The sequence below is a fragment of the Talaromyces atroroseus genome (genome assembly GCF_001907595.1).
Source record: "Talaromyces atroroseus strain IBT 11181 chromosome Unknown scaffold_1, whole genome shotgun sequence".
NCBI lineage: Eukaryota > Fungi > Ascomycota > Eurotiomycetes > Eurotiales > Trichocomaceae > Talaromyces > Talaromyces atroroseus.
This window is the reverse complement of record NW_017971433.1, coordinates 721,963-734,603: the sequence shown is the minus strand read 5'-3', so window position 1 is coordinate 734,603 and position 12,641 is coordinate 721,963. Positions and strand designations below refer to the sequence as shown.

Below are 12,641 nucleotides of genomic sequence, written 5' to 3'. Positions count from 1 at the left end.
TCATAGAAGACATACAAAATACAGCAAACAAGAACGGTATTCTTGACAGCGGGATCGTTCGAACCAATGCGTGAGTTCATATTGGAGATGGACCGATTGTATTGTTCCACCGCAAATAGTTGGTGGCGATTCGTCATATCCTCAAGCAGTACTTCACCTCCCGCTAATTCTATCGCCTCTTGCAATGTGCTTAAGGCGACGACAGCATGACAAACAGCAGGCTCGGCTTCTGTCATCTGCGGAATCAGTTTATCCCACAAACTATGATCAAACCAGCGGTTCATCGTCGGGACAGTGAGAAATTGAAAGTAGGATAAACATCGCCGTTCATCAGATGTTTTCCCCGCCCAGTTTAACTGCGGGCGGTACCGATTAAGCTCTGAGGTGAGTTTTCGACGGAAGGGAAGCCGATTGAGGTCATATCTATCGCATTTACGGCCTGTGGATTTGCATCTGAGGCATTCTCCAGGTGTTTCGTCACATTTTACTCGTCTTATACTGATGGTTGTCAGCGGGTTTATACCTCGCGGAAGACGGGAAGAATTCACCAACCGACAGGTCCGGCATCCAGATCTTAATCTTGTGATTTTCTGCGGTTGTCTGGAGGCACCCTCCATCGTATATGAGTTAAAAATATGGCCGCTATTCGTCGCAAGCAGCATGGATTTTCGAATTCCGAAATACGGTATGGATGGACGTTGGAATTCCAAAGGGGCTATTCCTTGTGAGATCACTAAGCTGCTTTGTCAGCCATTTCATCTTTTCTCATTGGTCAGTTATGGACAGACATAACTTTCTAACAGCAAGACACAGCATGCATGCAACAGAAAGACACAATAGACATCAATTAAAGTGCTTGCCAATTCTAATACAAACAATGTTTATACTCAGTCTCTGACTAGGAGGTGAGCAAGATACTTTATCCCATCAGCCAATTCCTTCTACTGCCACTGCTTCGTCGCGTCGCCCGTGTTCGTCTTACTCGTCCTCCTCGGGACGTGCTACTCGGGCAACATCCAGTTCCTCCCTACGAACCACGCCGGCCATCTCACATTCAAGTAAGCACCTCAACACAAGCCCCCTTCCTACAAGCACGTCAGAAATTGCCACTGTAACGTCGACAACATCTCCTTTTTCCGGAGGAGCCAGATGGCGCTTGTCCGGCATGAAGCATTAAAATGCGGATCGTGCGAAAAACCTACTGTAAGATAAATAATAATAGTGATAAGAGTCAAAATTCAGAACATCCTTTGACTGCCGAATAAATAACCATCAAAATAAATGAATAAATAAATATGTTATCTCTATTTTTGGAGTAAAAAGGTATGGTATTATGTTTGCGTTGCAAAAAAATTCCGCTGAGGCGGGATCGAACCGCCGACTTCCAGATGACTTTTTCAATTACAGTCTGGCGCTCTTCCAACTGAACTATCAGCGGGTTGTCGGGTGAAGTTGACGGCAATTAAGTTTATAATAAAAACTTAGCTTCCAACATAAAATTGAATATAAGCATTGATGCAGCCAGCTTATTCCGTGGCGCATTCAGTGCCATTAGCAATTGGCCCGTCATACAGATCTCGCTGGATCATTGTCGGACGTGTTGTTGCACCACTCGAGTGCAGTCAATGCAGCAGTGGGAAGTCCAATGATGAACTTGAGATGTTCAACAATAACACGCAGTGTCTCTTGAAATAAAGATAAGTTTTAGTAGGCTTGATTGCAGTTCTCATTTCATTGCTTATCACAACAGATGGCTAGGAAACTTCTTTATTCTGCTCTTTCCGCACTTTTCCTCATCAGCCATTCTTTCAAAACGGACTCACACACCATCGCCCGCTTATGCACCCACCAGCACTTGCTCGGCGCAAGAATTATTCGTACAGCGCGATAGAAGTGCCAGACCAAGAGAAGCGCATGCGGATCGCCACTCTGGATCATTGAGTTCAAGGGTCCGTGGCACATGACTGGAAATGACAAGATATATTTCACCAACTCCGGATACAGAGGTGAGCCGGCGCTAGCAGACTCTGGTGGTTGTGCCTCTGGAAGAAATGACAGAAGCAGGCAAAGTTGGCTGATGATGGGCGTATATCCATCATCTATTGGATCTAGACCGTCTTCTATGTTGGGGGAAGTATACCACCATCGCTCTAAGATAGCCACATCCGAGCCTCGATCGTATGGAAGGGAAAGATTGAGCAATTGAGCGTCGAATGGGCGATGGTATGAAAACGTATTTTGGTATGCAGTAAGGGTTCCATCACTTATTTGTGCAGCTTCGACGAGGAGGTCCTTGGAATCGAGCCGAATAAATGGCATAAACACGGACGGCTGATCAAGAAGAACCGGAACGCACTTTAAAAAGACTTTCTTTAAACTCGAGCAGAAGTTAAAGACGAGGTCTCCTGACGGACCGAATGATGCCTGGCCATCTCTGTAGGGTAGGGCGTAATCCTCAGTGTTAGTCCATAGTTGATACTGTAGTAGCAGTGAAGTTGCAATGAAAGCATCAATGTGAGTTGACGTAAAGTCTTTTGATGCTAGTTCATGGCGGAATTTGGACAAGGCGCGGGACAAATGAGTAGCCGTCGCTGTCGAAGAAACTGTATCATGCGGCTGCAAGACAACAAGATGTCGGGCTGCGAGGCATAAAATAGCGTCTGCCAAGAAATCAAATTGGAAAGAAAGCTGCAATGCGTGCTCCCACACTGTTGGTGAAAACAGCAGTGTCTGAACGGTGACTGTCTGGAAATGGTGGAACAGCTTTAAGTGGAGAAGGTTCACGCTATTGTCCATTGACCTCGGTCTGAGAGAAGAAATCTGGGGAGGTACTGAAGCAGTTGATGGCTCCTTATTACGCCTTGAATCACGCTGACAGGGTTGTCCTCGCCGAACACAACTAGCACACGGCGTTTGTTCGTCGCACTGGCGGCTCCACAGATGAGTCTAGAAGCGTAGAGGAGAGAGAAGGAGAAACAAACCTTGACTCGCCTTTTCTTGCAATTTTCGCATCCCGCCCTAGATTTCCGATGGGCTCGCCGCTGCCTGGACATGGCAGCAGCCTTGGCCTTTGAGACCTCGGAAAGATAGTTCGAGGTCGGCGCCGCCGAGGTCACTACAAAGGTATGGGTCAGGTCCTCCAGTGAGGGGCCAGATTGGGACTTATCCAATTCCATGACTGGTGGCAAGGGCTCTGCTGGTCTTGTAAGAAGTTTGACTGGCCATTGGCATAAAGGAGAATTAGTTGACAGGACGAAGATTATGGCGAGCCCGAAAGGCCGTCGTTAACGCCGCGAAGCTGCGCTAAACTGCTTACGGCGATACGAGGTGCATTCTCCACAGCAACGTCGAAGGCTTCAAGTTCTTAATTTACTACAGGTTTTCAGCGACGCTATGTACAGCAACAGCACTTCTAGTTATAAACAGTTGCCTGCAGACCGGGAATGATCTCAAGATCCTTGGGTTTGTAAGCGTACTTCCCATCTTGCGTGATTTTCACCTCGCGATTGGGTCGCTGCTGCTGCGTCTGTCGGACCTTGACCCATTCCTGCGTCGTGAGGTGTTGGCCGAGTTCAGTGAAGGCATTCTTAGTCAGGCCAAGACGGTTGAGGACTGGGCTGTTCTGGATGGGGTCTAAGACGACTTCGTTGTTTGGTCTGTACACCTTGTCAGTCCATCCATGCCCTATACCTGAGTATTCATGAACGGGGAAAGCCAACCGAGCAAAATACAACACCCCCAGGCGATCTATATGCGCTTGATCCTGTGGTGGTGCATGCACGCGATGGACACTGGACTTGATAAACCCGCCTGTGAGCGCAGTTAGGGCATCGCAGGTATTTATCGTGATAGTTCCATCCTGCGGGCGCACCCATTTCCATTGGCCCTCCGAATTCAAGATTTGCAGGGCGGCAACAGGCTGGCGAAATAGCAGTGTTATGGTTCCTAGATCGGTGTGACCCGGGGAATAAAGTTCCCCGACCTTTTTGTTCTCCTCGGCGCTGCGAGCCGCATAGTGCATGTATCGCAAGTGGTCTTCGCCTCGTATGTTGTACTGGTGGTCGCGAACCAGTTGATCTTCGTCCGGAAGCTCGAGGAGAATGGCAAAGAGGCGAAGCAGTTTTTCGACGACCTCTGTATGGCATTTCTAGCGATATAATTTAGCAAGACATCAGTGTACATCGAGAAGACAAAAAGCCATACCCGACTGAAGGCTTCGATTTCTGCGATATGATTCTTCAAGACATCTGGCTGTCCCCGTGGATGATAACCGTCAAATTTGGGAATGTTGTACACCTGCACGTTGTCCCTGATGCCATTTCCCAGGCTAGACGAAGAGTCAGTCAGTCAATCAGACTACTCGTAGCCTCTGACTCTAGTGACCGTCAATTGACTTACATACGGTGTCCAGCAGGCCTATATCCGTTGTACTCGCCTCTCGCAAGGTCATCAGCGTTGTGGAACTGGAGCTTCTCCTCCAAGGGCAGTGCGTAGAATTCCCGTCCCAAAGCGAATTGAAAGTCGACCTCCTCCTGACTGATGTTAAAATTCTTCACGTAGAAGAAACCTAGTATTTAGCCTATTCAGCATCTTTGCAAAGCATCCCATCAATAATGCGACACATTACTGACCAACGTGTTGTACTGCGTGGTCTAGCTGCTCGATCAGCTGCTCCTTTCCACCGGGCTTTTCATAAAGGCTAAAATCGAGGGTAATGAGCTCAGCCCAGTCAACTATCATGACACCTCGTTAGCAGTCAAGTATCTCGACTTGTTGCCTGTGTTGCTGGAACACTCACGATCCTCCTTGGTGACTGGGACGTGGTTGTATTTCTCAATTGACGTGTCAGGCATGTTTGTCGGTGCCAGAATTTATTTTGGTTTAATTGTCCTGGTACTTTGCAAGACATCGCATGTAAACAAGTGTTTTCTTCTGATCAAAGGTTACCCCGCCCTGATATGCCAATGCAGTGCAAGCGATAGGTTGATGAGCACGCCATATCTGGACAATCTGTGTATTACTATCCATGCCGATATTGACGACATTGAGTCTTGTAGTAATAGCTTAACCGGACATTTTCCGATCCAATACTTGGTCTTCTTGATTAAATTGGCCTACTAGCCAACAATCATGAAAGCCTATATTATTCACAGAAGGAAAATATACCCGGTCATAACATAAACATTGTTAGCACTAGCGTACCTAACCTAAGCTTTTCGTTCGTATATCCGTTGCCAGTTCCAACAAGTAAGTCTATTTGACATCTAGGTAGTATGAAAGTTCTTTGCTAAGAAATACCCTTCCTTTTTCCAGTTCTCCGCACAAGATGATCGATAATGCACCCCTCGTTCCAGCCCTCACTCTTCTCTCCCGTAATCGCCCGGCAGCGAGGACAGCTTTTCCCATGGCGAATCAGCAATTGATGCAGAGAGTACTTCAAGTGGTCGGGAACGCGGACTTCCAAGTGACTAAAAGCCGTGATTTCAGAGACCCTTTTCCCGTCCGATGGCAGCCAGCCCAGCCACTTACAAATCCGGAAGATGTGCGTGTCAACAGCGAAGCATGGACGCTGAAGACAAAACAGTATAACACAGGCAGCAGTTTTAGGTCCAATGCCTGGATATTTAATTAGCTCGAGCATTGCCTGCTCCTTGTCTAGCGCGTGGATCCAGTCTAGAGACAGTATGTTCTCGTTTGTCAGCGCGATTTCCACATCTTTCTGGGCCTTTGATTCATTCTCTGCGCCCGCTGGTAAGGGTTTATCCGTTTCGTTATCTGTCGCTTGGTAAGCGGCCTTGCGTGCTAGGTTCCCTTCGTATACCATGTTGAGAATCCCCTTTATATATTTACTCTTGGTGGTTGCTAATCCTCCGCTTTTCATTGCTTCAAAAACCTCGTTTATTGGCGCCGTGCGAACTGCGTTCCAGTCCACACTGCCCTTCCCAATGCCACTCTCAAGTATCCCAAACCTGTCGACGAGACCTTTGAATGCCCTTGCAGAGTTGGCACCGGTAGTGGCCCCGCTCAGAACGGTTCGGATAAGTGCATCAAGAACAGATGGAACTTCACCGCATCCAGTCACTGTAAGCGAGGGCTGGGGCACTTTGGTGGGAGCTTTGATTTCGCCGTGCATGCTTGTCAAAAGCCGACAGACTTCCTCGCATTCTCCCGGAGTGGGATGCAAAAATCCGGGAAAGGGACTAACCCCAGGCGTGAGACCGTATTTATTGTTTTTGTTTTGAATCACAGCACGATCTGGCGCTTTCTCTTCCAGTTTGATACGTTTGTGCGGGAGGGAAGATGCTGCCGCATCGAGTTTTCGAGCGCTATCAATATCTAGCGCATCTTCCACGATATCTGCTGCTGGTTTGCCGAGATTGTGTGGAAGTGCATTGGCATCGATTTCTTGGATAGTCGAGGATACTGCTTTTCTTTTCCTCTTTCTATCTGGCGCAGTATACTGCTTGGACACTGTGAATGCGGTCTTGATTGTGACTGACTTGTTGTTGCCTGCCGATGTCGTTGCCTGCGGAAGAACTGGAGACGAGGTCATGGAGCGAGTAAGCCGCATGTTTGCACGAGAAGAGATGCGATGAGTAGTAAAGAGTAGAGTCGGACAATTACAGGCAGGGTCGGAGCGAGGTAGGTGTATGATAATCTGCGATGATGTAATAAACAACTGCCGACTTGAAATTTTCTACACGTGATTCCTAGCGCAGCGTGTTTACGAGGGTCTTTCTTTTGAGATTGAGGCAGCATCACAACAGCGGTATTCTTTGTTTGATTCTTCTAAATAAACGACCTCCACTATTTGCTCGGTACAAAATTTGGTATCTATAGCATTCGACGGTAACGACTTTGCGCGTCACTTTTGTGTATTCGCAAGCTGACTGACGATGGACCTAGTTTGTAGAGACTATATCAATTAGCAAGAGAAACGCAGCCAGCAAAATGAAAAATCATCAGCAAGAGACGCGGATTGATATCAGCTTAGAAAGAAATTTCCGCAATGAGATTCGGAAGTCTAACATCTAAAAATTTTTGAAAAATCATCATGAAGAGGATGTGCTGTCGAGTAAAGTGCTTGTAATTGGAAGATAATTACCTTGTTAGTTCGACGTTTCGAGTTGTCGGATTATACACGTCACGCATTAGCGAGACTGATAGTCAAAATGGGCGAGTGATGAGGGAGAGGACTCAAGATTGAAGATGGAGACAACGCCAGGAGAAATTGTTACGCGGATAAACAGTTTATCCGCGCAATCTTGCACTTGCCCAACCCAGGAATAGCGTTTATACAAGAGAAGAGCGGCCAATCAGGATTCAGTTCAAGCATGCTTGGAGATATTATATACTCGGTATACAAGGATCATAACTTGGCTATGGGGTTGAAAACCCTAAAAAATGTCAGTCTGTTTGAAAGTGACTCCAGATGTTATCTGAAGAGATTATCAAGGCCGCCCTACGCTCAGACAGATGGAGACTGTCCTGTCCTGTGGGTTCAAAACAAAAAGATTGTTGAAAATAACTATCTTTGTCTGAGCTTCATGATGCCTGTTATAGACCCAGTCTGGCCTTGCTAGGGTCTGCTCACGGAGTCAAGCATTCAGGCAGCAATGAATGGGAACAAAGAGGATGAGCCTGCCTTCTTTGCTGGATGGAAATTGAAAATTCTTGGACCTCACATATGAAACCTAGGCAGTGAGTCCACAAACTACTTCTTTCTATCGCATATTATTCTTCCTTTTGAGCATGGCATCATTCCCTTCAACCTTACCCCTCTCACTCAGCATGAATGCCCCTCCATCAACAGCATGCGAAAGAATTGTGAGACTTCTTCCCTTCTGTTCCCCTCATATCCCTCATATATCTTGCCAAATCTTGCTCATGAATCTCCTTCTCCTTCCAACTCCAAACAGCCTGTGAATTAGCAATATCTTTATCTTTGCTCTCTCTTACCTAGGCAATACTCACTTCTTCCATCTCTTACAAAGTCTTCTCTGTTTATGGTCTCTAATATTCCTCATTGTCAATTCATCTTCCATCTTTTAGGGTAGAAACTGTCATTTCCTTCACCGAGAATTTACAGCTACATTTTGAGGCAGTATTTTTGGCATTTCCATCACGCATAAGCTAAGGCTACAGGGCTTGTCTCCAACATTCGACTGCTAAGTGAGTTTGACCTCCTTTATGAAACTGACTACGGCCTGCTGACATGAGAAAGAGACATCTTGGTACCTACCAAACCGCCATGATGAACAGAAAACCAAGACTGGATATTCCAAACGGCTACCCCAGAATCTCTCATTCGGTTGTCAATATCTCAACGCGCGTCAGCCAGGATATCTTCATTCACGCACCTTCGACATCTCGCAATCCAAAGGAGGTGACCCATGTAGATCTCACCATCGAGAATTATGATGGATACGTGTCTTCCGACACTGAAGCTGGCTCTGTTGCTGGCCAGGAAGACTTAAGCGAGCGAGAGAATACCGGCTTTAACGAGAATGACTACTTAGATGACGACCAACTTGAATCGTTACTCCATCTCGAGAACGACCACTCCAAAGTCGGAGCGCAAATCGATCACCCCACAACGATTTTCATCCAGGAGTACAACGGGCTTGTCCCAGGCATGGCAGTTGAACTTACAGACGGTGACTTCATGCGTGTGAAAAAGATCCTGCGTCTATTCAATGGCGACGTGTTCCTGCGAGGCTATTATTTCAGTAAACTGATGAAACTACCCACCCCTTTCCCCCAACGCCACCGAGAGCTGTGCTGGCTCATGAGACAGGATACTGATGGGTCAATACTGCTTGAGAAAGACATAGCCATATCCTCCGTGAGAGGAATCTCGCGAATTTCACTTACAAATCAAAATTGGCATTCACGCGTTACACGCTTACCAGACTCTTACATATGTCGACTGGCGTGGCAAGACACTGTCGAAAAAGGAGAAACAATCATCCGGTATTTATCTTTTGATGAAGCAGACCACGAGTTTAGAGTCCCTTCACACATTCTACGACAGCAATGGCGAGAAACAACTATCCCGTTTGGTAGCGAAGAGGTCTCGAATTCTACCACAGCGCGAGTGAGCCGAAGAGAAAGATCCCTAAAAATGCAACGACAGTATTCATTTGGAGATGCTTTCTGTGGTGCTGGAGGGGTGTCTGTTGGTGCTTCCGAAGCTGGCCTCCGCGTGAAATACGGTATTGACATGGATGAAGCTGCCTGTCAGACTTATCGGACAAATTTCATCCACTCGTGGTGTTATCATGCAGACTTCACCAGCTGGCACGCCCTTCATGGAGCTGACGAATTGCAAGTTGATATAAGCCACAGCTCCCCCCCTTGTCAACCGTTCAGCCCTGCTCATACACGCTCATATAACGTGCAGCGGGACGAGGCAAATTCGTCTCTCATTTTCAGTGCGTTTAATATGATCCAGAAAGTCAAACCACGAATACATACGATTGAAGAGACTTTTGGAGTTGTTTCACGTCACAAAGAAACCCTAGAACGAATGCTCCAGGATATTTTGGAGCTGGGTTATTCTATTCATAGCCGAGTTTTGTCTTGCGAAAAGTACGGGGTTCCGCAATCCCGCAAGCGTCTTTTCATAATGGCTGCTGGGTGAGTTTATATCTATTCTGTCTTTTAGTCAATAAAAAGTCGATGTTGATATATATCCAGCCCCGGTGAGAAGCTCCCGATATTCCCAGCACCTACACACGGCCCAGGCCTACAGCCGTATGTGACTATCAAGGACGTTATTGAAAATATTCCCCGTCTAGCGCCGAACCATGATCTCGAGTACACGGCATTTGCAGACGGTATACCCAGAGCCCCGTATGACGAGAACTCACTCGCAAAGACTATCACTTGTGGTGGCGGCGAGAAGAATTACCATCCCAGCGGTTTACGACATTTTACTATCCGCGAGCTAGCTAGTTTACAGACATTCCCTATACAATACAAGTTTCCGTCTAGTTATGCGAAGAAACAGATTGGAAACTCCGTTCCACCGCGACTCGCGGAAGTGATCTATCGTGCGGCTATCAAATCGTTGCAGGAGACGGATGAAAAAGAGCTTGACAGCCAAGCTATTGTGATCGACTGAGAGGGGGTTGGAACGTGGGTTGAGGAGGATATTGAATATTAACCGTTCACTCGTTTGTCACTTTTTTTGCCAGTGTTATTCCTCAATTCGGGTGTCTTTTTGTTTATATCAGAGTGCCGACTTTTGTCCAGGCAGATAGACTTGTCGGGGTTGTCGCCGGACTCCGAGAACCGGAAGATCAGCGCCAACGCTTGATACAGAACAGCACTTGTTAAGTTACGTGTGCTTAATATCAAGTGTAATTACCATGGCAGCCAGTCAATTAACCAGTCAGGTTCATAGGGTAAACACAGATCCAGATCGTATGGTATGTATGTATGTATGGTATGTTTCGGCTGGGCGCGGGGGTGGGCCGGCCCGCCAGGCGTCGATCAATACGGTAATCTATGTAATTCCCGTACATTACACGGAACGTCAACGTGACGGCAAGCGCCTTCCCCAGCCTCGGCCCAGCTGTCAAGGTTCCTTTTTGTCTCTCTTTCTTACATGTAACAACATACAACAAATTCCCCTCTACTTTTTCTCAATTGCCCCAATTTCAGCTCCCATCTCGACACAATGTCCGCCGGAGCAGCAGCGCTGCGAAGATTCGGCCATCGTGCTCCCCGCACTCGCGCGTTGGAGTTGGGGCTGTCATCCCGCACTCACGCCCCCGCCCTGTCTTTGACTTCCTCCTCCACCACCACGTCGACTCGCAACGCCCGCCGTTCAAATTCCAGTTCTCTTGCTGTTTCTTCGTCTTATCGCCAAGTATCGTGCTTCTCGACAATGTCGCCTTTGCAAGCTACCCCTGTGCTGGAGCGGGAGTATGACCCCGAGATCAAGGATATGGCCGATTATATCCACAATTATAAGATTGAATCCGACCTTGCCGTGTGTTCCCTTTTACTTTCTATGGATTTGTGTAGTTTTGATGGATGTCGGACTAAATTCACTAACGAATCAGTTCGATACTGCTCGACTCGTTTTCCTGGATACTCTCGGCTGCGGTCTCGAGGGTCTTCGTTTCCACGAGTGTACCAAACTGCTCGGCCCTGTTGTGGAAGGCACCGTCGTCCCCAATGGGACCAAAGTCCCAGGAACCCCGTATCAGCTTGATCCCGTTAATGGGGCGTTCAACATTGGTGCCATGATCCGATGGCTCGATTACAACGATTGCTGGCTTGCAGCTGAATGGGGCCACCCATCCGACAATTTGGGTGGTATTCTCGCAGTAGCAGACTGGATTTCACGCACAAACCGTGCCGGTGGAAATATTGGAGAGGGCAAAATTCTCAAGGTTCGCGACGTTCTGGAGGGCATGATCAAGGCCCATGAAATCCAGGGTGTGTTGGCTCTGGAAAATTCGTTCAACAAGGTTGGTTTGGACCATGTCGTCCTTGTGAAGGTGGCCACTGCTGCTGTCACCTCGAAGTTGTTGGGTCTTGATGAGAAGAAGACTGCCGATGCTATTACCCAAGCATGGGTTGACGGTCAAAGTCTACGTACTTACCGCCATTCGCCGAATACAATGTCTCGAAAGTCGTGGGCTGCCGGTGATGCCTGCCAGCGTGCGGTAAATCTCGTCCTCAAGGTGCTCAAGGGTGAGGGCGGTATTCCGACTGTCCTGAACGCTCCTGTCTGGGGCTTCTACGACAACCTGTTCAAGGGCAAAAAGTTCCAGTTCCAACGCCCGTACGGCAGCTATGTGATGGAGAATGTGCTTTTCAAAGTTTCATATCCTGGTAGGTTCCTTCATGTCTAAACTTCTCAGGAGCTTGTAGCTGATTGTTCCAGCCGAATTTCACTCTCAGACAGCTATTGAGGCTGCCCAGATTGTTAACAAGAAGCTCGCCGAATTGGGAAAGACAGCCAAGGACATCAAAGAAATCACCAACCGGACGCATGAGGCCTGCGTTCGCATCATTGACAAGCAGTTCAAGGCCATGGACAACTTTGCTGACCGTGACCATTGCGTGCAAGTACGTTTAATCTCTATTTTGTATCTAAGAAAGGATGCTAATGCTAATATTTCGTAGTACATGGTTGCAACTATGCTCGTGTTCAACCGCCTGACAGCTCAAGACTACGCCGATGGATCCGAGGCAGCCACATCGGAGTTTCTCGACGATCTCCGCAAGCGCATCAAATGTGTTGAAGACCCTCAGTTTACCAAGGACTACCACGACCCATCCAAACGCACAATCCCCAACGCTCTCACAATCACCCTCAACGACGGCACTGTCCTCGATGAAGTTGTGGTCGAAGCACCTCTGGGTCACAAATTCCGCCGTGAAGAGGCCAAGCCCGAGATTTTGGCTAAATACAAGCGCCACATTGAGGGCCACTTTGACACCAGCCGCGTCAACCATCTCCTAGAGCTTGGCTGGAACCGAAAGGAGCTGGAAAACACTGACATTGACAAGTACGTTGATCTCTACGTGACAGACAGCATCGTTGCGCCCTACAAGTAGATAGATACCATTGCGTGCCTGCGTTTTGCGTTTTAAAGATACGTAGTTGCCAGTGCTTTCTT

The 12,641-nt window shown here is 47.7% G+C and overlaps 4 protein-coding genes across 4 annotated transcripts; 2 read left to right on the top strand and 2 right to left on the bottom strand.

Moving 5' to 3' along the window:
• Window positions 1-3,412: 3,412 nt before the first annotated feature.
• On the bottom strand, window positions 3,413-4,853 carry UA08_01341 (hypothetical protein; the record flags this gene model as incomplete). Its single annotated transcript, XM_020260995.1, has 5 exons — window positions 3,413-4,147; window positions 4,204-4,327; window positions 4,399-4,567; window positions 4,632-4,733; window positions 4,799-4,853. 5 exons carry the CDS (start codon window positions 4,851-4,853, stop codon window positions 3,413-3,415), a joined length of 1,185 nt encoding a protein of 394 aa, XP_020122795.1.
• A 211-nt stretch (window positions 4,854-5,064) lies between these two features.
• On the bottom strand, window positions 5,065-6,571 carry UA08_01340 (hypothetical protein; the record flags this gene model as incomplete). The annotated part of the gene is made up of 3 exons (XM_020260994.1): window positions 5,065-5,117; window positions 5,203-5,253; window positions 5,530-6,571. 3 exons carry the CDS (start codon window positions 6,569-6,571, stop codon window positions 5,065-5,067), a joined length of 1,146 nt encoding a protein of 381 aa, XP_020122796.1.
• A 1,680-nt stretch (window positions 6,572-8,251) lies between these two features.
• On the top strand, window positions 8,252-10,126 carry UA08_01339 (hypothetical protein; the record flags this gene model as incomplete). Its single annotated transcript, XM_020260993.1, has 2 exons — window positions 8,252-9,639; window positions 9,700-10,126. The coding sequence occupies 2 exons, from the start codon at window positions 8,252-8,254 to the stop codon at window positions 10,124-10,126; spliced, it is 1,815 nt and encodes a 604-aa protein (XP_020123364.1).
• Window positions 10,127-10,684: 558 nt separating this feature from the next.
• On the top strand, window positions 10,685-12,579 carry UA08_01338 (2-methylcitrate dehydratase; the record flags this gene model as incomplete). Its single annotated transcript, XM_020260991.1, has 4 exons — window positions 10,685-10,999; window positions 11,073-11,850; window positions 11,903-12,087; window positions 12,145-12,579. The coding sequence occupies 4 exons, from the start codon at window positions 10,685-10,687 to the stop codon at window positions 12,577-12,579; spliced, it is 1,713 nt and encodes a 570-aa protein (XP_020123363.1).
• Window positions 12,580-12,641: the final 62 nt, after the last annotated feature.